The sequence below is a fragment of the Bos mutus genome, chromosome 10 (genome assembly GCF_027580195.1).
Source record: "Bos mutus isolate GX-2022 chromosome 10, NWIPB_WYAK_1.1, whole genome shotgun sequence".
In the NCBI taxonomy this organism is placed as follows: Eukaryota; Metazoa; Chordata; class Mammalia; order Artiodactyla; family Bovidae; genus Bos; species Bos mutus.
This window is the reverse complement of record NC_091626.1, coordinates 4,244,204-4,271,648: the sequence shown is the minus strand read 5'-3', so window position 1 is coordinate 4,271,648 and position 27,445 is coordinate 4,244,204. Positions and strand designations below refer to the sequence as shown.

General features: G+C 39.0%; 1 protein-coding gene across 1 annotated transcript; it reads left to right on the top strand.

Annotated features, from left to right (window-relative positions):
* Window positions 1–9: 9 nt before the first annotated feature.
* ATG12 (autophagy related 12) lies at window positions 10–22,380 on the top strand. Its single transcript, XM_005901941.3, has 4 exons — window positions 10–411; window positions 12,264–12,400; window positions 20,602–20,664; window positions 21,260–22,380. The coding sequence occupies exons 1-4, from the start codon at window positions 249–251 to the stop codon at window positions 21,317–21,319; spliced, it is 423 nt and encodes a 140-aa protein (XP_005902003.1). The 5' UTR covers window positions 10–248; the 3' UTR covers window positions 21,320–22,380.
* Window positions 22,381–27,445: the final 5,065 nt, after the last annotated feature.

Here is a 27,445-nt window from a genome sequence, read left to right as displayed (position 1 = left end):
CGGCGGCTGCCGGAGACGTCGCCCAGAGACCTTTTCCGGAAGCTTGCTAGAGTGAAATAGTAGTTGCTCTGTCAGCGATCTAGGGACCACAACAGATTCGACGCAGAGGACCAACCTGCGATTCCGAGTCAGGGTTGGGTTCTCCCCCGCCCCTACCCCGGCGCCTCTCTAGAGATGCTCTTTGGAGCAAGGCCCGCCCACTGCACTCGCTGAGCCAGCGCTTCCGCCCTCCCTTCCCTCCAAGCAAGATGGCTGAGGAGCAGGAGACTGCGCTGCAGCTCCCTCCCTCAACTGCTCCCGAAGCTGAAGTGCCTACCGAGGTCTCCCCAGAAACAGCCACTCCGGAGCCCCCTTCTTCTGCTGCAGTTTCTCCGGGAACAGAGGAACCTGTCGGTGACACCAAGAAAAAAAGTAATTTTCAGAGCACTGTCTCTCTGGGCAGAGGCGGGAGGTTGAGGTTGTGTTCGAAAAGGGATGGAGGCTAATAAGCAAAAATAGGGTAGGGCCGGTTCCAGACGAGGTTCTTGACAGTCAGGAGAAAGGAAGTATACTTTTCGGCTTTCGAGACGTTTGAGTTGAATGCCTCGAAAGAAAAGCTATCCCTAGAGGCGCCGTCGCGATGTGGTGCTGGGTTTTAAAAGCGTGTACTCTCATCTTCCTTTAAAATAGCCAGACTGCGAGCTATGTGAGGATGGGAGTACTGTGGGATCTTGGTAGCTCCGAGTACTTAATGCGAGATCTAATTATTTGAATAGTGACTTTAGCTGATACGGATTGTTGTTGTTCAGTCGCTCAGTCGTTTCGGACTCTGTGCGACCCCATGGACTGCCGTACTCCAGGCTTCCCTGACCTTCACCATCTCCCGGAGTCTGCTCAAACTCATGTCCGTTGAGTCGGTGATGCCATCCAGCCATCTAGGTGGTAAGGATAGTCTGTAGCAGATCTGAAGTAGAATCCACACCTTCCAACTAGGTCACCGGTTTTTTTATACCAAATGGGTGTGAGCTCATCTTGGACCAAAAACGGGTTTTGAACACTGCTAAGGGAAAACCGAAAACATTAGCATCGCCTTAAAAAAAAAAAAGGCAACACCGTTTTGGAATCTTTGTAACGAATTACATTCATTACAAATCATTTCATTGCTTGAACTCGCTGTCCTCAACCCTTTATTGCTTGAGAATTAGTTCACCATTGTAAAATACAGAAATTCCTTTGTAAAATGCAGAAATTCCTAAGTGGAGCACTCTATGTAGAGTTGCCTATGAGAAAAGCAGGAAATCATTTTCTGTCCCGAGTCTTAAAGTGTAGGTATGGCATTTAGTGCTTACTGATCTCTAGGCCTTTCATCCAGCTTCATTTTCTGCTGCTGTGGAGTGTAATTGTCTGTCCCATCATTGTCCCTCTTTTAAGTCAGACTGACCCTACATTTGAGGGAAGTCTTCTCTGTCATTCCAGCTGATGCACAGTAGGGGAACAAAACCCTGTAATTATTTCTGTAGATAACCATTAAAATCATCCTTCAGATGAATCCCTTGAGTTTTACAGATCCTCTTATTTTTTTGGAGTCATTATGTTAGTTTCAGCTGTACAGTGAAGTGAATCAGTTATACATATATCCACTCTTTAAGATTCATTTCCCATGTTGGTGATTACAGAGTATTGAGTAGCATGCCTTATGCTATACAGTAGGTCCCTGTTAGTTATCTGTTTTATATATAGTAGTGTTGTGGAGAAGGCACTGGCACACCACTCCGGTACTCTTGCCTGGAAAATCCCATGGATGGAGGAGCCTGGTGGGCTGCAGTCCATGGGGTCGCAAAGAGTCGGACCGGCTGATCGACTTCACTTTCACTTTTCACTTTCACGCATTGGAGAAGGAAATGGCAACCCACTCCAGTGTCCTTGCCTGGAGAATCCCAGGGACGGGGGAGCCTGGTGGGCTGCCGTCTATGGGGTCGCACAGAGTCGGACACTACTGAAGCGACTTCGCAGCAGCAGCAGTGTTGTTCCCTTTTTTAAAATTTAAATTTATTTATTTTAATTAGAGGCTAATTACTTTACAGTATTGTATTGGTTTTGCCATACATCAACATGAATCCCCCACGGGTGTACATGTGTTCCCAATCCTGAACCCCCCTCCCACCTCCCTTCCCATACCATCCCTCTGGATCATCCCAGTGCACCAGCCCCAAGCTTCCTGTATCCTGCATCGAATCTGGACTGGCGATTCATTTCCTACATGATATTATACATGTTTCATTGCGATTCTCCCAAATCATCCCCCTCCCTCTCCCACAGAGTCCAAAAGACTGTTCTATACATCTGTGTCTCTTTTGCTGTCTCGCATACAGGGTTATTGTTACCATCTTTCTAAATTCCATATATATGTGTTAGTATACTGTATTGGTGTTTTTCTTTCTGTCTTACTTCACTCTGTATAATAGGCTCCAGTTTCATCCACCTCATTAGAACTGATTCAAATGTATTCTTTTTAATGGCTGAGTAATACTCCATTGTGTATATATACCACAGCTTTCTTATCCATTCATCTGCTGATGGACATCTAGGTTGCTTCCATGTCCTGGCTACTATAAACAGTGCTGTGATGACAAAGACAGAAATATAGATCAATGGAACAAAATAGAAAGCCCAGAGATAAACCCCTGCACCTATGGACACCTTATCTTTGACAAAGGAGGCAAGAATATACAATGGAGAAAAGACAATCTCTTTAACAAGTAGTGCTGGGCAAACTGGTCAACCACTTGTAAAAGAATGAAGCTAGAACACTTTCTAACACCATACACAAAAATAAACTCAAAATGGATTAAAGATCTAAACATAAGACCAGAAACTATAGAACTCCTAGAGGAGAGCATGGGCAAAACACTCTCCGACATACATCACAGCAGGATCCTCTATGACCCACCTCCCAGAATAGTGTTGTTCCCTTTTATTGCCTTCCAATTTACTCTAAGCCAAAACAGACTTTGAAAGGGTTTGTCTTAATATCTAGCAGTCTCAGTCAACAGTTTACTATGTATTTGACCCTGGAGATCGCTGTGAGAACTGTGGCTAAAAAATAACTGCTCACAACCTCGATATGGTCTGTTTTCTTGGGTCTGCTCAATTTATGATTTTTAACCATGCTTTAAAAATCAAATTTTCATTTTCTGGGTCCTGTGAATATTTGAGTTAGCTTCTCTGATGTCACACTTACTTTTTAGCTATTGAATTTCTACCCTGAAATTGTCATCCTTTTTTGAGGATCTTTTTTGATAGAAAAAAGCTTAAATATTTCATATATTCCACATTTGGTTTAATCTACAGCTTATTGAAGCAGACCCAGGTTGTTAGTTCTTGCAGTCCTTTAGGATCATCTGAGGGAGCTTTTGAACTACCAGTGCCAAGGCCCTACTTCCAGAAGATTCTGATTTAATTGATGTAGGCATCTGTATTCTTGTAAATGTTCTTCCAGTTGAGTCTTATGTGTAGCTATGGTTGAGAACTACAAGCAAATTACCTTTTATAATTTTTTTTTACAATGTATAGCTTTAATTATAAATATTTTTCTTCTGTAGCTTCTTGCCCTTGCCTTCTTCAGTAATACAGCTTACTATTTTCTGCTTCACATTCTTGGAATGTGCAGTTGCAGTTGACTGATTGATAGCCCCAGGGAATTTAGGGAACAGGGACCAGGTGGTGTGGAAGATCAGTTAACCAAAATCCCCTTAGTTATCTCCCAGTTCATCTTTTTTCCTTGGATAACTGAGATCAGAATTACCAAGTGGAAAAAGAAAGATAAGCTTTAGTAGAAAGATAAACAGTGCATGATGGGTTCTAGATGGCTTCATTCCAGGGATAAACTTGAATAAATTGATCTCAGTAAACTCATAGTGACCCAATTTTTTAATACCAAGGAATGGGACAAGAAGGATGTAACAGAATGGAGTTGACTTTAGGGGCAGCAGAACACTTCTGCTTTCAGTCTTTCTTTTGATTTAATAGTTAATTTTATTTTAATTGAAGTATAGTTAATTTGGGCTTCTCAGGTGGTGCTCTGGGTAAAGAACCTGCCTGCCAGTGCAGGAGGCTTAAGAGAGTCGGGTCAGGAAGATCCCCTGGAGGAGGGCTTGGCAACCCACTCCAGTACTCTTGCCTGGAGAATCCCCTGGACAGAGGAGGCTGGAGGGCTACAGTGTGTAGGGTTGCAGAGAGTCAGCTATGACTGAATCAACCTAGCAAGCATGTGCATAGTTAATGTACAGTGCTGTGTTAGTTTCAAATGTCCAGCAAAGTGAGTCAGTTACATGAGTGTGTATTGCTCAATCATGTCCAACTCTGTAACCCTATAGACTGTAGGCCACCAGGCTCCTCTGTCCATGGGATTTTCCAGGTGAGAATACTGAAGTGGGTTGCTATTTCCTACTCCAGGAGATCTTCCTGACCCACGGATCCAACCCAAGTCTCTTATCTCCTGCATTGCCATGTGGATTCTTTACTTCTGTGCCACCTGGGAAGCGCCTATTCAGCTAAACATATATGTATAGATTCTTTGTCATATTCTTTTCCATTGTACATTATCACAAGATAATTGAGTATAGTCCTATTTACCTGTTTTATATCTGCTACTGCTAAGTTGCTTCAGTCGTGTCCAACTGTGTGACCCCATGGACTGTAACCTACCAGGCTTCTCCGTCCATGGGATTCTCCAGGCAAGAACATTGGAGCGGGTTGCCATTTCCTTCTCCAATGCATGAAAGTGGAAAGTGAAAGTGAAGTTGTTCAGTCATGTCTGACTCTTAGGGACCCCATGGACTGCAGCCTACCAGGCTCCTCCGTCCATGGGATTTTCCAGGCAACAGTACTGGAGTGGGGTGCCATTGCCTTCTCCGTTTTATGTCTAGTAGTATATATTAATCCCAAACTCCTAATATATTCCTCTCCCCTTTGCTGCTGCTGCTAAGTCGCTTCAGTCACGTCCGACTCTGTGCGACCCCATAGACGGCAGGCCACCAGGCTCCTCTGTCCCTGGGATTCTCTAGGCAAGAACACTGGAGTGGGTAGCCATTTCCTTTTTCACCTCTCCCCTTTGGTAACTATAAATTTGTTTTTTATGTTTGTGACTCTGTTTCTATTTTGTAAATAAGTTCATTTGTATCATTTTTTTAGATTCCACATATAAGTTGTATCATATGATAATTATCTTTTTCTGTCTGACTTAATATGATCTCTAGATCCATCCATGTTGCTGCAGGTGGCATTATTCTGTTCTGTTTTTCGCTGAGTGATACTCCACGTCTTTTTTCCCATTTGTCTGTTGATGAATACTTAGGCTTCTTCCATATCTTGGCTATTTGAATAGTGCTGCTGTGAACATGTGGGTGTGTTACTGTTTTCTCCAGATACATGCCCAGGAGTGGGATTGCAGGGTTTTATGGTAACTCTATTTTTAGTTTTTTAAGGAACCTCCATACTGGTCTCCATAATGTCTGTTAATTACATTCCCACCAACAATGTAAGAGGGCTCCTTTTTCTCCACACCCTCTCCAGCATTTATTACTTGTAGACTTCTTAATGATGCCTATTCTGATTGATGTGACTTCATGGTAGCTTTGATTTGTATTTCTCTAATAATTAGCAGTATTGAGCATCTTTTCAAATGCCTTTTGACCATCTGTGTCTTCTTTGGAGAAATATCTGTTTAGGGCTTCTGCCTATCTTCTAATTGGGCTGTTTGGTTTTTTTTGATACTAAGTTGTAAGAACTCTTTGTATATTTTGGAAATGAATCCCTTGTCTGTTACATCATTTGTAGATATTTTCTCCCAGTCCATGGGCTGTCTTTTTGTTTCCTTAATGGTCTCTTTCACTGTGCCAAAGCTTTTAACTATTAATTAGGTCCTGTTTGGTTACATTTGTTGTTATTTCCAGTACTAAAAGAGACAGATTCAGAAAAATGTTGCATTTTATGTCAGAGTGTTCTGCCTGTGTTTTCCCCTAGGAATTTTATAGTATCCAGTCTTATATTTTAGGTCTTTAATATATTTTGAGTTTATTTGTGTATGTGGTGGTAGTGGATGTTCTGATTTCATTCTTTTACATGTAGCTGTCTAGTTTTCCCAGCAGCACTTACTGAAGAAACTCTTTTCTTCATTGTCTATTCTTGTCTCCTTTGTAGTGGATTACTTGACCAGAAGTGTGTGGTTTCATTTCTGGGCTTTCTCTCCTGTTTAATTGACCTGTGTGTCTGTTTTTGTGTCAGTACTGTCTTGTTTTGGTGATTGTAGCATTGTGCTGCTGCTAAGTCACTTCAGTCGTATCCGACTCTGTGCGACCCCATAGACGGCAGCCCACCAGGCTCTCCGTCCCTGGAATTCTCCAGGCAAGAACACTGGAGTGGGTTGCCATTTCTTTCTCCAGTGCATGAAAGTGAAAAGTGAAAGTGAAGTCGCTCAGTCGTGTCCAACTCTTCGCGACCCCATGGACTGCAACCTACCAGGCCCCTCTGTCCATGGGATTTTCCAGGCAAGAGTACTGGAGTGGGTTGCCATTGCCTTCTCCAGACGGTAGCATTGTAGTATAGTCTAAAGGCAAGGAGTGTGATTCCTCCAGCTCTGTTCTTTCTCACGGTTGTTGAAATACTTGTTTTAGTTCTGTGAAAAATGCCATTGGTAATTTGATAGGAATTAAATTGAATCTGTAGATTGTCTTGGGTGGTGTAGTCATTTTAACTACACTGATTCATCCAATTCAAGAACACAGTATATCGTTATCGTTCTTTTGTGTTGTCTTCGGTTTCTTTCATCAGTGTCTTACAGTTTTTGGAATACAAGGTTTTTGCCTCCTTATTTAGGTTAATTCCTAGCTATTTGATTGTTTTTCATGCGATGGTAAGTGAGATTGTTTCCCTAATTTCTCTGGTATTTTGTTGTTAGTCTGTGGAACTGCGGCAGATTACCGTACACTAATTTTGTATCCAGCAACTTAAAGGAATTCATTGATGAGCTTTATTAGCTTAGTATCACTGATTGATTTGCAGATGTTGAAAACTCATCATACCCCTGGGATAAAACCCACTTGATCATGGTGTATGGTCCTTTTAATGTATTGTTGGAATCAGTTTGCTAGTATTTTGTTGAGGATTTTTGCATCTGTGTTCATCAGTGATACTGGCCTGTAATTTTCTTTTTTTTGTGATACCTTTTTCTGGTTTTCCAACAGGGTGACCTCATAGAACGAGTTAGTAAGTGTTCTTTCCCCTGCGATTTTTGGGAATAGTTTGAGAAGAATAAGCATTAAATCTTGTAAATATTTGGTAGAATTCACCTGTGAAGCCGTCTGGTCCTGGACTTTAGTTTATTGGCAGTTTTTTAATTCCTCATTCAGTTTTAGTACTGGTAATTGATCTGTTCATATTTTCTATTTCTTCCTGGTTCAGTCTTGGAAGATTGTACCTTTCTTAAAATTTATCCATTTCTTCTCAGTTGGCCATTTTATTGGCATATAGTTGCTCAGAGTAGTCTCTTAGGATCCTTTGTATTTCTGTGGTGTCTATTGTAACTTCTTTTTCATTTCTGATTTTATTGATTTGGGCCCTCTTCCTTTTTTTCTTGATGAGTCTGACTAAAGGTTTATCAAGTTCGTTTATCTTTTCAAAGAACCAGCTTTCAGTTTATGTGATCTTTGTCTTTATTTTATTGACTTCTGCTCTGATCTTTATTTTTTCTTTCCTCCTACTAACTTTGGATTTTGTTTGTTGTTCTTTCTCCAGTTGCTTTAGATGTAAGGTAAGGTTGTTTGAGATTTTTCTTGTTCCCAAAGTAAATCTGTATCACTGTCAACTTTCCTTTTAGAACTACTTTTGCTGTGTTTCATAGGTTTTGGATCATCGTTTGTTTTCATTTGTCTCTAGGTACTTTTTATTTCCTCTTTGATTTCCTCAGTGATGCATCGATTGTTTAGCTTCCATGTGTTTGTGTTTTTTGCAGTTTTTTTCCAGTAGTTTATTTCTAGCCTTGTATTGTTGTGGTCAGAAAAGATGCTTGATATGAATTCAGTTTTCATCAGTTTAAGCTGGCTTTGTGGCACAGCATGTAATCTATCCTAAAGAATGTTCCCCGTGCATTTGAGAAGAATGTGTATTCTGCTGCTTTTGGATGGAACACTATAAATATCAGTTGAGTCAGTCTAGTCTAATGTGTCATTTAAGACCTATATTTCCTTATTGATTTTTCTGTCTGGATAATCTGTCCCTTAATGTAAGTGGGGTGTTAAAAGTCGCCAACTATTGTTGTGTTACTGTCATTTACTCCTTTTATATCTGTTAACATTTGCCTTATACATTGAGGTGTTTCTCTGTTGGGTGCATGTATATTTACAATTGTTATGTTATATCTTCTTGGAGCGATCCTTTCATTATTATGTAGTGTCTTTCTTTGTCTCTTGTAACAGTCTGTATTTAAAGTGTATATTGTCTGATACAACTGTTGCAGCTGTGGCTTTCATTTGATTTCCATTTGTGTGGAATACCTTTTTCCATTCCCCACAGTTTCTGTCTATATGTATGTTTAGATCTGAAGGGTTTCCCTGGCAACTATACAGATTTTGTTTTTGTATCCATTTAGCCAGTCTTTTTTGGTTGAAGCATTTAGTCTGTTTTCTCTTAAAGTAATTATTGATATCTATGTTCCTATTGCCATGAAATTAAAAAAACACTTACTCCTTGGAAGGAAAGTTATGACCAACCTAGATAGCATATTAAAAAGCAGAGACATTACTTTGCCAACAAAGGTCCGTCTAGTCAAGGCTATGGAGAAGGCAGTGGCAACCTACTCCAGTACTCTTGCCTGGAAAATCCCATCGGTGGAGAAGCCTGGTAGGCTGAAGTCCATAGGGTCACGAAGAGTCGGAGATGACTGAGCGACTTCACTTTCACTTTTCACTTTCATGCATTGGAGAAGGAAATGGCAACCCACTCCAGTGTTCTTGCCTGGAGAATCCCAGGGATGGGGGAGCCTGGTAGGCTGCCATCTATGGGGTCGCACAGAGTCGGACACGACTGAAGCAATAAGGAAAGTCAAGGCTATGGTTTTTCCAATGGTCATATATGGATGTGAGAGTTGGACTGTGAAGAAAGCTGAAGAATTGATGCTTTTGAACTGTGATGTTGGAGAAGACTCTTGAGAGTCTTGGAAGAAGAGACTCCCTCTTCTTCCAAGGGGACTGCAAGGAGACCCAACCAGTCCATCCCAAAGGAGATCAGTCCTGGGTGTTCATTGGAAGGACTGATGCTGAAGCTGAAACTCCAATGCTTTGGTCACCTCATGCGAAGAGTTGACTCATTGGAAAAGACTCTGATGCTGGGAGGGTTTGGGGGCAAGAGGAGAAGGGGACGACAGAGGATGAGATGGCTGGATGGCATCACTGACTTGATAGACGTGAGTCTGCGTGAACTCTGGGAGTTGGTGATGGACAGGGAGGCCTGGTGTGCTGTGATTCATGGGGTCGCAAAGAGTCGGACACGACTGAGAGACTGACCTGAACTGATTGCCATTTTGTTGATTATTTTGGGTTCATCTTTGTAGGACTTTTTGTTCGCCTTCTTTCATTCTCTTGTGATTTGATGAGTATCTTTTGTGTTAAGTTTGGATTCCTCTTTCTTTTTTGTATGAATGTCTGTTAATAGATTTCTGTTTTGCAGTTACCTTGAGGTGTTTATGTAGGAGCCTATACTTATAGGTACTTGTTTTAAGTTGCTGATCTCTTCATTTTAAATGCACTTTAGATACTTTACAGTTATACTTTTCCTCTTTTCATAGTTACTGTTTTGATATTATATTTTACATCTGATTTGTTTTATGTATTATTTAAACTGCCTATTATGGATACAGATGATTTTACTATTTTTGTCTTTAAACTTCCCTGCTAGCTTTGTGTACAAATGATTTCCTGCCTTTATTGCATGTTCGCCTTTACCAGTGAGCTTGTCTGTGTCATAATTTTCTTATTTCTAGTTGTGCCCTTTTCTTTTCCAGCTACAAAATTTTCTTTAGCATTTTTTGTAATGCTGGTGGTACTGAGTTCTTCCAGCTTTTTTTTTTTAATCTTTAAAGTTTTCTATTTCCTCATCATATCTGAATGAGAGCCTTGCTGGGTAGTGTGTTCTTGGTAGTAAGTTTTTCTCTGTCATCACTTTAAGTATATCATGCCACTCCCTTCTGACCTGAATTAGAAAATCAGCTAGTAGCCTTATGGAAGTTCCCTTGTATGTTTTATACATACAAGTATTTTGTTTATCTTCAATTTTTGTCATTTTGTTTACAATGTGGTGTTGTATATTTCTCTGTGAAGTAATCCTGTATGGAGCTTTCTTCACTTCCTAGACTTTGGTGACTGTTTGCTTCCCTAGTTTAGGGAAATTTTCAGCTAATATCTCTTCAGATATTTTCTCAGGCGCTCTCTCTCTCTCCCTGTTCCCCTTCTAGAGTATAATGTGAATATTACACCTTTAATGTTGTCCCAGAAGTCTCTTAAACTATCTTCATTTCTTTTCATTCTTTTTTCTGTTTGGCAGCAGTGATTTCCACTATTTTGTCAGAACTAATCATTCTTCTGCCTTATTGTTAAAAAAAACTTCCAGTTTTTTTGTTAAGTAACTTCTGGAGAAAAATTCATAGTCTTTCTATTTGCATCTTTGTATTTTGAATTACTGAAACGTTTGATTTCTCTGAAACCTTTTTGGCCCTAGTTGATATATTTTCTTTTTAATAATTTGTATTGTTTTCCTTCATTAAAATGTTTATTGTAGAAAACTTGGTAATTACAAATAGCACAAGTAATATCAAGTAATAATCACCTATAATACTCCTACTAGGAAATACTATTTTGGAGCATATTCTACACTTACATGAATATGTGCCTGTGATGGTTTTAATGAAATTGAAATCATTTTCAGTTTTATATGTAATTATGCTGTTTTATTGGAGAAGGCAATGGCACCCCACTCCAGTACTTTTGCCTAGAAAATCCCATGGACGGAGGAGCCTGGTAGGCTGCAGTTCATGGGGTCACTAGAGTTGGACACGACTGAGTGACTTCACTTTCACTTTTCACTTTCATGCATTGGAGAAGGAAATGGCAACCCACTCCAGTGTTCTTGCCTAGAGAATCCCAGGGAGGGGAACCCTGGTTGGCTGCTGTCTATGGGGTCGCACAGAGTTGGACACAACTGAACACACGCAGCAGCAGCATGCTGTTTTATATGTAATACTTTTTGATAACTTTTAATACTATGAAATATGCTTTATAATACTTATCTTTAATGGCAGCTTAATTATTTTATGGTTTAATGAGTGAGTTATATGATACTGCTGTAAATACTCTATACATAATCATTTAATCTTTATAACAATCTTACCAGGTTTCTGCTATTATCCTCATTTTATAAGTGGAGAAAGTGTAGTATGGAGAGATTAAAGGGCTTACCTAGATACATGTATACGTACCTGGCAAGTGGCAGAGCCAAGACTTTGAACTCAGGGAGCTCAGAGTGTGTGTTAACTTTAGTATATAACTTCTATCATAGAGTATAATATCTTTTATTTAACCAATCCCCTCTAAATATCTTTGTTGGAAATTTAGATATATCTTTTTTTAATTAAAAATAAATGTTTCCATGAAAGTGAAATTCTTCTAAATGAATCTGTTCATATCTTGTATTTTTAATCTCAGGCATGCCTCCAGGATCATGAGTACATAAACTGTGTATTGAATGAAGATTTCAGCTTTCTAACGCCTTTTATATCCTATCCTCTTTAGGCGCGTCAGCGTACTTGTCAGTATAGTTCACCATTGAATAGCATGAGTTTGAACTAAGCGGGTCTACTTATATCTTCACATGTGGCTCAGTGGTAAAGACTCTGCCTGCTGATACAGCAGATGCTGGTTCAATCCCTGGGTCGGAAAGATCTCTGGTTGAGGAAATGGCAACCCACTCTAGTATCCGTGCCTGGAAAATCCCATGGACAGAGGAGTCTGGTGGGTCCATGGACTAACAAAGAGTCAGACGACTTGGCAACTGAGCAGCAAGTCTACTTATACATGGACTGTTTTCAATAAATACCTACCAGAGTAATAGATAATCCATTGTAGGTTGAATCTGTGTATGCATAAGTTATAGGTGGATTTTCAACTGTATGGACATTGATGCCCTCAGTTCCTGTTTTGACCAGGGTCAACTGTTTGTTTGTTTTTCCTTTACAGTTGACATTCTGCTAAAGGCTGTAGGAGACACTCCTATAATGAAAACAAAGAAATGGGCTGTAGAGCGAACCCGAACCATCCAAGGACTCATTGACTTCATCAAAAAGTTCCTTAAACTTGTGGCTTCAGAACAGTTGGTATGAAACCAATGGTGGTCATTTCCCTACAGAAACTCACAGAGCATTCTTCTCTCAGTATCCGGGGGGAGGGGATTGATTCTAGGACCATCTTCTGTAGATGCTCAGGTTCCTTATATAAAATGGCATATTTGCATATAATCTGTACATGTTCTCCCATATAGTTTAAATCACTTTTAGATCCCTTATGATACCTTATACTATGTAAATAGTTGCCAGTACCCAACAAATTAAAGTTTTGCATTTTGGAACTTTATGGAATTTTTCTCTCCAAATGTTTTTTCATCACAATTGGGTGAATCTGAGGGAGCATTCAGAGCCCATGGATTCAGAGGGGGAACTATAGTTCCTAGGCGACAATAAATAACTTGTATAGAAATACATATGGAGCCACATATGTTACTTCAGTAATATCCTTTTATTTCTTTTGTTAGTGGAATTTCTGTGCTTTATTGAAGGATTCTCTGGTGAACCCTGAAATGAAATTAATTTTTTTAGCCTACTGTATTGGTTTTCCTCAAAAAGTCACTGAATGCCCATGCAGAAAGATCTATCCTAGAATATCGGTACAGAGAGTTCTGGAGTTCTCTTTGTTCTGGTGTCAATATTGCATTCTTCCCGTTCTTCTCAAGGTAAGCAGTGCACCTGTGCCATGTGCTGTGGAAGAACTAAGAGATGCTCAGTTCTTCTTCATGAGTTTGAACTGCAGAAATCTGCTTATACGCAGCCGTTGAACAACATGAGTTTGAACTGCAGAAATCCATGTATACGTGGATTTTTTTCAAATACGTAGTGTACTTGACGTAGACCAACAGTTGGTTGAATCTGCCTTGTATACCTAGGTTTTTGACTGCTCAGAGGGTTGGCATCCCACCCCCTTGTTTCTAAGGGTCAGCTGTATTCATTTCATACTGTGGTACATGTTAAGCATTTCATGCCAGATTGTTAGGATTACAATTTTAAATGCCACTGGTTTTGAATTTGGTATTTGACCACAGAAACTTAAACGTCTGCATGGATTTGATTTTTTGTCACATATATTAATATATAAATTACCTTTATCTTCAGATCACACTCTTGGTCCGTGTTAACACATAATGTATAAGTGGATAGTTGAAGAATCATTAACTGTTTTTTGAATACAATTATGTATATGGATTGGGAAGGGATATAGTTGCTGTGAACACAGGAATGAGAACTGGTAAAATGAATGAAGTGATTATTAAGTGAGGTTTGTTGGAATTTATCTCTTTTTGTCGATGAAGAAGAAGAAACTACTCTGATCTAAGATTTTGGTGATAATTGCTTTTCACGAAAGTGTCATGTCATGAGTACAAAAGTTAAGTGCAAGATAGGTTAATCAATACAAGTTACTTGAGATAAGGATAGCATAAAGCCAGGGATTCCTCCAAAGGAAGTTGCAAGGGGAAAGTGTTGGAGATTTTTGAGTTTTACAGGTGAACGTCTCCACTTGTGATCACTTGGAATGAGAAAATCATGTTTTCTAAAGAGTGCCATAAAGAATTTGATTAAATTTCAAAGATGGGTAAGAAGAATATAGTGTCATCTACTTGCATATGGTAGCTAAAACCTGAGGAACAGAGGACCTTGCCTAGAGGCCAAGTCTAAATGGAATAGTTAGGGGGATGAGGACATACACTTAAGAGATTACTAAGGGTAGAGCATGAAGAGTTGGAGGTAACTAGAGGAGAACCAAGTAATTCAAGCATTACTTTTATAATTTGTAGATAGAAGAAAAGACAAAACAGTGCTTTGTTCTATGTTAATGTTAGAATTTTGACAGTTTGTATTGCCTATATTCAATAATCTGAAAGGACTTGGTTGCATTTTGTATTGCCTGTATTCAGTAATCTGAAAGAACTTGGTTGATGTCAACATGTATTTGGTTGAACCATGTAAAGTTTTCATTCATGAATCGTTTTGACCCAAAAAAATCCCAGCAATTTCATATGGTCCAGTTTTAAGCTTCTGTAGTGAATATGACTATCTCTTCCCTGTTAATCAATAGAAAGCATAAAAGTCATCTTTTAATCACTTTTCTAGATTAACCTAGAACTAACGTCTTCTAGCTTCATGGAGCTGCTGCTGTCGTTCAGTTGCTGTTGTCTTTTACTATTTGTGACCCCATGGACTGCAGGACGCCAGGCTTCCCTGTCCCTCACTATCTCTTAGAGTTTGCTCAAACTCATATCCACTGAATCAGTAATACTATCCAACGATCTCACCCTCTGTTGCACCCTTTTGCTGCCCTCAGTCTTTCCCAGCATCAGGATCTTTTTTAGTAAGTTGGCTGTTCACATCAAGTGGCCAAAGTATTGGAGCTTCAGCTTCAGTATCAGTTGTTCCAGTGAATATTCAGGGTTGATTTCCTTTAGGATTGACTGGTTGGATCTCCTTGCTGTCCAAGAGACTCTCAAGGGTCTTCTCCAACACCACAGTTTGAAAGCATCAAATCCTTTGGCTCTCAGCCTTCTTTATGGTCCAACTCTCAGATCCATTCATGACTACTGGAAAAACTATAGCTTTGACTATATGGACCTTTGTTGGCAAAGTTATGTCTTGCTTTTTTAATATGCTGTCTAGGTTTGTCGTAGCTTTTCTTCAAAGGAGCAAATGTCTTTTAATTTCATGGCTGCAGTCACCATCTGGACCCTACATTATTTTAGCAAAATAAATGTCAAAAGAAAAAGTAGTGCTGGGGATTCTGGGAAGATAGCAGTGGTGTCAGAAGGCATGAATTCCCACTAAAACAGTCAACTAGAAAGTAAAACCAAATCCCCGTAGTCAGTATACTAAAGACTCAGATGACAGTATCCTCGTGAACACTAAGATTCAAGTTGATAGAAATTCCCAACAACTACAGGATCTGTGTCTTATTAGCAGATGTGCTGCCAATATATGCAAGCAACTTATCAATAGATAAATGGATAGAAGATGTGTACACACACACACACACACAGCACAGTGGAATACTCGTTCAGTCGCCAAGTTATGTCCGACTCTTCACAACCCCATGGACTGCAACACGCCAGGCTTCTCTGTCCCTCACCATCTCCCTGAGCTTTCCCAAGTTCATGTCCATTGCATCAGTGATGCCATCCAACCATCTCCTCCTCTGTTGTCCTCTTCTCCTTATGCCTTCACTCTTTATCAGCATCAGGGCCTGAAGAGTCATCTGTTCACATCAGGTGGCCAAAGTATTGGAGCTTCAGTATCAGTCCTTGCCAAAGATGGAAAAGGTGTATACAGTCAGCAAAAAGAAGACCTGAAGTGACTGTAGCTCAGATCATCAGCTTCTCCTAGCAAAATTCAGGCTTAACCTAAAGAAAGCAGGGAAAACCAGTAGGCCAGCCAGGTATGACTTAAATCCCCAGAGAATAGACAGTGGAAATGATGAATAGATTCAAGGGATTAGATCTAGTAAACAGATCTAGATTCTAGTGCCTGAAGAATTACGGACAGAGGTCCATAATGTATTCAGTTAGTCGCTCAGTTGTGTCCGACTCTGCGACCCCATGAATCGCAGTGTGCCAGGCGTCCCTGTCCATCACCAACTCCTAAGTTCACTCAAACTCAAGTCGGTCGAGTTGGTGATGCCATCCAGCCATCTCATCCTCTGTCGTCCTTTTCTCCTCCTGCCCCTAATCCCTCCCAGCATCAGAGTCATTTTCCAATGAGTCAACTCTTCGCATGAAGTGGCCAAAGTATTGGAGTTTCAGCTTCAACATCAGTCCTTCCAATGAACACCCAGGACTGATCTCCTTTAGGATGGACTGGTTGAATCTCCTTGCAGTCCAAGGGACTCTCAAGAGTCTCCTCCAACACCACAGTTCAAAAGCGTCAATTCTTCGGTGCTTAGCTTTCTTCACAGTCCAACTCTCACATCCATACATGACCACTGGAAAAACCATAGCCTTGACTAGACGGACCTTTGTTGGCACAAGTAATGTCTCTGCTTTTCAATATGCTATCTAGGTTGGTCATAACCTTCCTTCCAAGGAGTAAGCGTCTTTTAATTTTATGGCCGCAATCACCATCTGCAGTGATTTTGGAGTCCCCCAAAAATAAAATCTGACACTGTGTCCACTGTTTCCCCATCTATTTCCCATGAAGTGATGGGACCAGATGCCATGATCTTCGTTTTCTGAATGTTGAGCTTTAAGCCAACTTTTTCACTCTCCTCTTTCACTTTCATCAAGAGGCTTTTTAGTTACTCTTCACTTTCTGCCATAAGGGTTGGCGTCATCTGCATACCTGAGGTTATTGATATTTCTCCCGGCAATCTTGATTCCAGCTTGTGCTTCTTCCAGCCCAGCATTTCTCATGATGTACTCTGCATATAAGTTAAATAAGCAGGGTGACAATATACAGCCTTGACATACTCCTTTTCCTATTTGGAACCAGTCTGTTGTTCCATGTCCGGTTCTAACTGTTGCTTCCTGACCTGCATATAGGCAGCAAACAAAATCATCCCAAAGAAAAAGAAAGAAGGCAAAATTGTCTGAGGAAGCTTTACAAATAACTGAATGGAATGCTACTGAGCCATTAGAAAGAAAGAAAATTTGCCATTTGCAGCAACATGGATGGACTTGAAAAGCATTACGCTAAGTGAAATAAGTCAGAGAAAGACAAAATACTGTATGATATCACCTATTCATGGAAACCAAAAAATACAAAAAACCAGTGAATATAACAAACAAGAAGCAGACTTAACAGATACAGAGAACAAACTAATGGTTTCCATTGGTGGGAGTAGGGTACAATATAGGGCTGGAGAAGTGGGATGTGAGACTGTTGGATGCAAGATAGGATGGAAGATGTATTGTACAACACGGGGCGCATAGCCTATGTTTTGTAATAACTGTAAATAGAAAGTAACCCTTAAGAATTGTATAAAAAAATTTTTTTTAACTTAAAAAAAGAACTTCAGCCTGGAGTGTTTGGTTGCTCAGGCTCTGGGATGTGTCTTGGGGAGAGGTGGAATGAAATGTTGAAAGAATTTGAGGGACTTCCCAGGTGGTCCAGCAGTTAAGAATCTGCCTTGCAATGCAGGGAACATGGGTTAGATCCCTGGTTGGGGACCTAGGGTCCTACTTGCCATGGAGCAGCTAAGCCTGTGTGATGGCAAGTGCTGAGGTTGCACACCACAACTAGGGAGTTCTGTGCACCACAATGAAGAAAAGAATGAGAAGACAATAAATACTGAGTATGAACAATGGAGAGTAAACATATAGATACCAGGAGTCCCTGAAGAAGAAAACCAAAAGCAAAGGAACAAGACAAATACTTAGAACTATAATTCAAAAGAAATTTCTTCTAAAAAGGTTTGAAACTACATATTGAAAAAACTTACCAAGATCCTGGGAATACTAACCCAGTGCAACCATCACCAAAACACATTCTGGCAAGATTACTGGACATGAAATAAAAAGAAAAATCCTTTGCACATCTAGGGGGAAAAGATCATAGCTTAGAATATTAGGTTACTTCCAGATTTGACTAGTAGAGATAGAAAGAAAGTGTTGAGATAATGGATTTTATATACTATTAATGCAAAGCTGGCTTTTAAGGTAGCAACTATTAGCAGTGTGCAAGAACTGAAGAGTATGCTGTTGCCATGAACCCTTCCTGCATAATCTAATTGAGAGGTTGTAACAAACCAAAACAACTAAAGAGACATGACTTAAAAACAAATCATTAGTCTTTAAAATTTTATCCTCCCACATTCTAGCATTTAGTTAAAGATTGCATTTTGAAATTTTTACCTCCATGTATCCCCCATATAAACTACCTTAATTGCTTTTTATATTAAAGTCATTTTCAGTTGCTAACTCCTGCTACAGAGTTACATAGGTTTCTTACAGTTCTCTACTATATCTGCTGTATTGTCCCTTCGACACTCACAACATCATTTGTTGCTTTTGCCTACAGAGTCCTAATTATTACTCTCTTCACCTAGTTAAGTCCAAATTTGGTCCTCAACTTTTTTCTTCCAGAAAGTCTTTCCTAACCAAACGGCTAGGCTAAACTAATGCCACATCTTTGTGCTACACACCTTCTCAGATGCATCTTGCCCAAGTATATATTCTTATCTGAGTATGTTTGCTTATGGAAGGTGGGAATCACGTTAATCCTCATTTTTGTTCCACACCTTATGCATTTCCTAGCACATAATAGACGCTCAGAGTTTGTCTACTGAAATAAACTAAATTTCATCCAGAGTCTGTTTCCTAATTTAAAGTGTACCAAAATATAATAAAATCTGTGTTCACTCAGAGTTGAACTGTCAGGAACCCAACACAAATTATTATGTCTCTATCATAGGAAATTCATGTTAAAATGCACACTGATTTCTGAAATTATGTTAGAACCTTATTCAGTCTTAATAGTGAATTGATATTTGATTATTTTAAATAGTTAAATAAGTATAACTATTAGTCTATTGAATACATCTACCAAGCGCTTATACTTGATGTGTACGATCTCATTGTATTGTTCCCAGCAGCTTCAAGAAGCATAGGTCCTGTTAGTTTCTGTATTTACAAACAAGCACACAATTTGAAAAAAGTTACTTGGATTTAGAGCCAGAATTCAAACCTGGATCTCAGTAGAACCCCTCCTCTTACTTGTACTTAGTCACTCAGTCGAGTCTGACTCTGCCAGGACTGTAGCCCGCCAGGTTCCTGTGTCCATGGGGATTCTCCAGGCAAGAACTCTGGAGTGGGTTGCCATGCCCTCCTCCAGGGGATATTCCCAACCCAGAGGTCAAACCCATTGCGCGTGGATTCTTGACCATTTGAGCCACCAGGGAAGCCCAAGAATACTGGAGTGGATAGCCTATCCCTTCTCCAGGGGAATTTCTGACCCAGGAATCAAGCTGGGGTCTCATTGCAGGCAGATTCTTTACCAGCTGAGCTACCCAGGAAGCCCTCTCTTCCTTACTTAAGAAGTACTGTTACCACTCTATATTGTCTGAAGGAGAAATGTACGTGATATTTATTCTTGTTCTAGCTGGTATCCCAAATAGTGTCTAGTAACCAACTATGTGTGTGTGTGTGTGTGTATTTAAGGACAGTGTGTGTATATATATATTTAAGGACTAAAAGATTAGTACCACAGTTACAACCACTGGAACTCAAACTGTCATTAAATGATAGGATTGAAAAGAGTTAGATGACTCATTTGTATAGAATTTGTAAAATTATTTCTGTTTCCCAATAAAACAAACTGAAACCACAAATTTTCTCTAAAGCCATATACTGTGAGCGTATTTCTTTCATATTTCTTCATAGAATATGCTCATATGTGAAACCCAGGAAATTTTAGTCTTAGAATTTAATATAGATAAAGGAAAATTGTGTTAACCTTCAGTGTTTTGTTTTATTAAAAGGAAACTATGAAAAGTCACTTAGACACTATGATCTTTTGCTTCAGTATCTTCAGGAATTTTTTTAAGTACTAAAATGTTTTAGTAGAAACAGACTAGACTGAAACATTTAACAGTGAGTCCTTTAAGGAACAACAAGATTGTAAGGATATTAGATTTCAATTTTGTTATATTTTTTTTCTGTGTCATTTGGCCTCAAGTGACTTTAGGTGATGCAATGGTTAAGAATCCGCCTGCCAGTGCAGGAGATACAAAATACGCAGGTTTGAGCCCTGGGTCCGGAAGATCCATTGGCGTAGAAAATGGCAACTCACTCCAGTATTCTTGCCTGCAAAGTTGCATGGGCAGGGGAACCTGGCAGGCTGCCGTCCATGGGGTCCCGAAGAGTTGGACACAGCTGAGCACACAGCACACAATTAGATGTTTTGATCTGGGGCTGTGTGTGTAAAACTTTGTTAAGAGAAACTTTCTTTAATTATTAATAAATGAGAATATTGGTATTTTTTACGAATGTAATTTCTTGAATAAGTCTTTAAAAGCTATTGGTGAAAACAAACGTTTCTTAGTTATAAAAAGCTGGAAACAAAAATTCTGTTACTCCTCCAAGGGAAAAAAATACTGTTCCAAAAGATCTTATTAATTACTAATTTATGAGAATTAGAAGGAGTTTAGGGACACTTTGTTCACTTCTGAAGACAAAGAATTTGAGGTAGCTCACTGGGAATCAGAAAAATGCAGATTAATCTGAATACCTTTAAAAATGAATCACCATAAATGTTCTTCTTTCTTGCAGTTTATTTACGTGAATCAGTCCTTTGCCCCCTCCCCAGACCAGGAAGTTGGGACCCTCTATGAGGTAAAACATTCCTGCTTTATTTTCGTCATGGAATATGCTCATCTGTGTATAATGTGGCCATTAACTCACATCATTTAAGAGAAGGAAATTGCCTGGAAAATCCCATGGACAGAGGAGCCTGGTGGGCTACAGTCCAGGGGGTCGCAAGAGTCTGACATGACTTAGTGACTAAACAACAACAAGTTCATAATTGTCTATCAAAAAAGATTACTTTGTTGTGTCTCAATAAATGACACAGTGATTGAAAAATTAAGGAATGAATAATACAAATAGAAGATGACTGAAATATGACCAGAAAGTGAGATCTCCTTGTTTGCCTACAGGGAGTATCCTCCACATTGTTTATATAATCAGTAATCCAGATCACCCTCCAAGAAATTGAAAAGGAGACTATGTAAGAATGATTTAATTTAGCATCTTTAACGTTTATGATGACTAGTATTTTTCCAGTAACAGCTTGTATCTGTTGAAGGAAATAGCCTTTATAGATACATGTACAAGGATATTTATGATACACATAACAATTCTTTCTTAGTTTCATCTAAAGATAACAAAAATTGAGTTTAATTTTCACTGCATTTTTTTCTTTTTGTAGTGTTTTGGCAGTGATGGTAAACTGGTCCTGCATTACTGCAAATCTCAAGCATGGGGATGAACTACAGAGGAAAAGATCTTGCTAACTTAAAAGGAATCTTCACAAAGGAAACTGCTCTGAAAAGTTTTCGTCTTGTGGTTGTAATCTGTTCAGCATGTATCTACTATGACCCACGTTTATTTAAAATATCCACAGAGTAGATGGACTTATAAAAATGTGATTTGTATTAATACAAAAATCATCATAAAAGATTGACATTAGTATATACCCATTACTACAGTTATTCCTTCAGAGGTATCTTCAAGGTATTGAAAAGGAGACTAAGATGATATAAAGCTGCTTTTGTACTACTTCTCAAAATAACTGAAATAGTTTACTTGAATAATTAGCACTCTACTGATCCCCCCCCACAAAAAGTCAATTTACTAAAAGATTCTTTGGGGGCGTATTCAGGGAGTCAAATTTGTTTGTGGCAGTGATAGGCCTTTTCTCATTCACGTTTCTGTCAACTGTTACCTCGTGAAACAGATTTGCATCGACCAGCTGGCTTTATTACCTTAGTCAGTCAGTAGAGGGCAACCCAGCTGCCAGAAAGAGTTAAGCGGCTTGGTTCTACATCTTTACCAGAAGATAATAGCTATTCCTGCTAATTTCTAGCAAACATCTAGCCAAGAGAGCACACATGTTGACACACTGGAAAACTGCTTTAGAGAAGAGTCATGGTTTTGGTTTGTTTTATTGGGAAACAGAAGTAATTTTACAAATTCTAGACAAATGAGTCATTGAACTCTTTCAATCCTATCATTTAATGATTCTTGAGTCCCAGTGGTTATAACTGTGGTATTACGCTCTCTTTTATTTCAAAGTGTCAAAAACACTCATTGAGTAAGCTTGGAAGCATCTTTCAGTTTTTTATAATGTATTTTCCAACTTGAAAATGCTCAAAAAAAATTGGAAAATAGCTAGATTTTATGCCATGAATAAAACTACTATTTTTTTTTACTGATGCTATTAAACTGATAATTGCTTTAAAAAGATTTAACTTTTTTCTTCATTCTGTATTATATATGTGATGCAGCATTTTTATAAAACATTCTAATAAATTGAATGTTCAAACAGGATCTAAGGTGTGTGCAAGAAATCTAAGTGTTTATTTTCAAAGATAATGAGAATGATATGATTTTGTCAAAGACAAAGTCCTTCGAGTCCCAGAATGTACTTTATGGTTAATGATCTGCCGTACATTATCATTAGGGAATGCCAAGGAACAATTCAGTTTAAGGTAAGGAAATCATGTTCAGTTCTCATTTTCTACTTGAGAACAAATTTCTAAGCCCCCTTATAATGATGTCCCTGTTTAATAAATTAATGCAACTAGTATTTAGCCCTGAAATAATATAGGTTGAATTGTGTAAATTTATTTTGTAAGGTGAATTAAGAAATCAGTATATGTGTTGAAAGTTGGAAAGTATATTATTTTCAGATCAAGTAAGTTGAATATGGTGAAGATCTGTTGTCTAGTTTTGTGCTCTTACAGTTTACTGAAGGATGTATATATATTTACCTACATGCATTTATATTTAACAGATGGCAAGAATGTGTTTAACCTCTGTGTATATTATGTTTGCTGCTAAGGTTTCAAAATGATAGACTGTTTACTTAATACTTAACATCAAAACTACTTGAGTTTGAATTGTGTCATCAACTTATTCTTTTTTGATCTGAATAATTGATTAATTTATTAAATCTGAGGTTAGTTAAATATGTATACTTTGTTTTCTTCCCTCACAACCTTTAAAAATAGGGCTTTACAAGTTTTTCAAACTATATTTGCAACACTTACTTGGAAGCCTAGATCCCCTAAGTTATTTGCTTAATTAGAACCTAGAATGCAATTCACAAAAATATTTTTGCAGATGTTTGAACTCTTGATTGACATGAGCTTGGGGTGTTGGGGGGTACCTGAACCTTAAGTTTTCCATATTTATGAGAAAATCAGTGTCAGTAATGTCATGCTTTACCTTACTGTACAGAGATTACAGTGTATGTAATGTTAGACTGTGGGGCTTCCCAGGTGTGCAGTGTAAGGAATCCCGCCAGTGCAGGAGATGCTGAGACTCGGGTTCGTTCCCTGGTTCAGGAAGATCCCCTGGAGAGGAGAGTGACAACTCACTCCAGTATTCTTGCCTGGAGAATCCCATGGACCACAGAGCCTACTGGGCTACAGTGGGAGTCGCACAGGTTCGAACACCACTGAACAACTGAGCGCACACACAACGCAGTGCTGTAACACTCCGCTTTATCTTTGAAGCTGCCTGTGCCAAGGACTTCACAGTGAGTTCTCCATATTTAGGGTATAAGGTAAGCTTAAGAATGTCTATCTGGAATCAAAATAAGATGGAACAGTTTCTGGAATAATCATTATTTTGGATATTTGGGGGGGGGGCGTGGCAGAGTTTTAACCCTGAAGGGACCTTTAATATTATCTATTCTGATAAGATTAGAAAACTCAAAGAGAAGTGCAGACCAGCTTAGATCACATAGCATTAGATTACACTTGCTTTAGATGACACAGCCAGTTTAGCTGTGAGTAACCCACACTGGGAAAGTGCAGTGTTCAGGGGTATAATAATGAAAACCACCTTTTGTGCAGCTTCTGCTTCATTTTCCAAGGATTATAAATATACTTAGTGCAATATGCCTTAGTAAGGCATAAGGGAATTCAGCTACAGACCACATAATGAAAGGAAAGTATTCAGAAAACAGTGCAGCAGATTTAGTTTTACAAATAACTCTTTTCCTTCAAAATTGTTCGGCCTGCACTAGATTATTCACTATTCCCTGAACATGCATTGTGTGTGTTTTCTGTTTCCTCCACTTCAGCCCCTTCAAATCTCACCTCTCTGCCTAATTCATTTTTTATCTTTCTTAAAAATTACCTGAATCTCAGAAGGAGGAGATAGTCTCATAAGAACAGTGAACTACCACGCTTACAGCAGTTACTGCACTTACAACCTTATAAGCATGCTGAACACCCTTTCATCATTGTAATATCCCTAAAAATGGGATGTTTGGGGGCCTTTTATTTGGTACCCACTATGTAATACTTAGTACATTGCCTTACCCATAATCAGTAATTTATCATATATTGAGTTTATGAAATTAAGTGTGGTTTGCAAAATGATTTGACTTAAAGCAACAAGTAATTTGTTTTTAATTTTTCACGGCATAAGATAAAAATGCAATATGACAGTTTTGATGTCCAATAATTGAAGAGCTCATTTCAGTTGATAGGAAAAGACCATTGAAAAATGGGCAAAATACATTAAAATGCAGTTCACAAGAATAAAAATATTGATGGCTAATGGAGCATGAAAAGTACTGGACATCACTAGTTATAAAAAGTACAAGTAAAATCTATGAAATGCTGATTATCACCTCATATTATCAGTAGTTAAAAACAATTACCAGTATTAACAACACGGGAGAAAATAAGCCCTATCATACTCTTGGTGAATGAAATATGAATTAGTACTGCATATTTAGGGGACATTTCGGCAATCTATCAAAAGTCTTGAAATTGTAAATTTTCATTTGTTTATTTTGTCTATTCACCTATAGAGTGCCTACTATATCCTCAGCATTGGAATAAAGCATAAGATCCCTGTTCTGGAACTTTCTAGTTGGGAGGTAGATTGTCAGGTGTGAATTTAATTCTTGAAATTTTAAATTGATTTTTTTAAATAATAGTAAGATACTTGATACCAAATATTAGATTTACCTTTTTTTTTTTTTTCCTTTTTGGTCATGCCACTCAGCTTGTGGGATCTAAGTTCCCTGACTAGGGATTGAAACTGGGCTCTCAGCAGTGAGAAGGCCAAGTCCTAACCACTGGCCTGCCAGAGAATTCCCTTTGCTTTCTTCTGTGATATTGATGAAGGAAAGATAAAACGGGTATGTATATGAATATGATTAGAATCTTGAGTTAGAGGAATCCTTATAAATCAGCTCCCATGGTTCCCTATATGTTCTCATGAAGCAGATATACCTGAAACTCATTGGTTATTTACAGTGACACCCTATCCATTTGGAGCTGGATCTATTCTTTACAGAACTCTCTTCCCTACTGCCTTCCTCCCTACCTCTTAAAACTGTCTCTTCCCAGTTGTACTAAGTACGAAGCATATCTTTTCCCCTTTCCCACCTCAATTCTCCCAAGTCCTCTAATTTAATCATGGCAAATCCATTCCTTCTGATTCTTTAACTAACTCCTCTCTAACAACCCACTTCCAGTCTGTCAGCACATCTTGGCAACTTTACCAAAAACACGTTTGGAATTCAGCCATTTTTCATCTCTTCTCTGACTCTAGCCAAGGCTACCATGATTTTCATGTGAAATATAATAGCCAGCTAATTGGCTTCCCTTTATCTTCTCTGTAGCCAAAATCCCCAAGTGGCTTCCTGTTTCTGAGTAACAGTCCTAAGTGATCTAAAGTCCCCATTTCTACAGCTTGCCACCCACATCCATGTTCATCTGTGTTATTCACACACTGGGCTTGCTTCCATCCCAAGGCTTTCTGCTTACCATTTCCTCCACCTGGGAACTTCCCTAAGACAACCACATTTCTCACTAACACATCCTTCAGTTCCTGCTCAATCATCACTTCATCAAGGAAGTGTTCCCCTGAGCTCCCGCTAAAATGACACCTCCTCACCACTTTCTATCTTCTTTCCCCTGCTTAATTTTTCTCCATTGTGTGTTGTATATAGTAACAATACCATGTGTCCATTTCTGTATGTATACTGTATGTAGTATTAGTTGCTGTAGCTACCCCCATGAACACTAGAACATAAGTCTTCTGAGGGCAGTCTTAAGTTTTATAGTACATGCTTTTAAATATGTGTTGGATGGATAGATAGGTCAATATTGTAAACCTCTAATAATTCTAGCTCCTTTCTCTGGATATCTACCACATGTCAATGTCTTTCTTAAATGGTCTTAAATCTATCTTAAGCATGATTATCATTGTCCTGGGCCATGCACAGTGCAGTAGAACTACCACCTCTGAATCTAGGTATTCTGCTTAAGTTCATAGAGCCTGTACTGGCAGTCACCTGGGGTAGGGCGGGCATGAGGGATACTACCATTACAATGTGCAGTTCTTTGTGGAAGAATATACGCTTACTCCTTGGAAGGAAAGTTATGACCAACCTAGATAGTATATTCAAAAGCAGAGACATTACTTTGCCAACAAAGGTTCTTCTAGTCAAGGCTATGGTTTTTCCTGTGGTCATGTGTGGATGTGAGAGTTGGACTGTGAAGAAGGCTGAGCGCCAAAGAATTGATGCTTTTGAACTGGGGTGTTGGAGAAGACTCTTGAGAGTCCCTTGGCCTGCAAGGAGATCCAAGCAGTCCATTCTGAAGGAGATCAGCCCTGGGATTTCTTTGGAAGGAATGATGCTAAAGCTGAAACTCCAGTACTTCGGCCGCCTCATGCGAAGAGTTGACTCATTGGAAAAGACTGATGCTGGGAAGGATTGGGGGCAAGAGGAGAAGGGGACGACAGAGGATAAGATGGCTGGATGGCATCACTGACTTGATGGACGTGAGTCTGAGTGAACTCCGGGAATTGGTGATGGACAGGGAGGCCTGGCGTGCTGCGATTCATGGGGTCGCAAAGAGTCGGACACGACTGAGTGACTGATCTGATCTGATCTAATCTGATGGGTGTTCTTTGCAAGAAAATTAAAAGCCTGCCAAGAAACAAGTCTACTGCATTTGAATGTACAGCCACAAGGATCCTTAAAGAAAAAACCAACAGTTGAATTACTCTAATCAGTTAACGGTATGTTTTTACTGAAGCCACCATTCATGTACACTCAAAGCACTGTGCTAGGCACAGAGGCGAGGATACAAAAATAACATGTAATTGAAGTGTATCCCAAAGGTTCTCATTGTCAAAATAATCCACATAAGTAACTACAGATACCTGCTACAGGGTGGTAAGTACCATAAGAAAGATACTGATTATTGCTCTAGTTGTTCAAGAGGAGACATGAGAAGAAAGCATTTGAGCTAAGACCTTAAGTAGGATTTGGACATATTAAAATGTCTTTCTAGTATCTAGGCAGAAGGAAAAGCTTAAGCAGAAGAATGGATTTGGTAACCACAAGACATACTAACTA

Excerpts from the sequence above, each read along its gene's own strand:
- ATG12 (XM_005901941.3), top strand. The coding sequence starts at position 249 with ATGGCTGAGGAGCAGGAGACTGCGCTGCAGCTCCCTCCCTCAACTGCT. Across the intron at positions 12,401-20,601 it reads TTGTGGCTTCAGAACAGTTG|TTTATTTACGTGAATCAGTC; the intron begins GTATGAAACCAA and ends TCTTTCTTGCAG. Across the intron at positions 20,665-21,259 it reads AAGTTGGGACCCTCTATGAG|TGTTTTGGCAGTGATGGTAA; the intron begins GTAAAACATTCC and ends TTCTTTTTGTAG.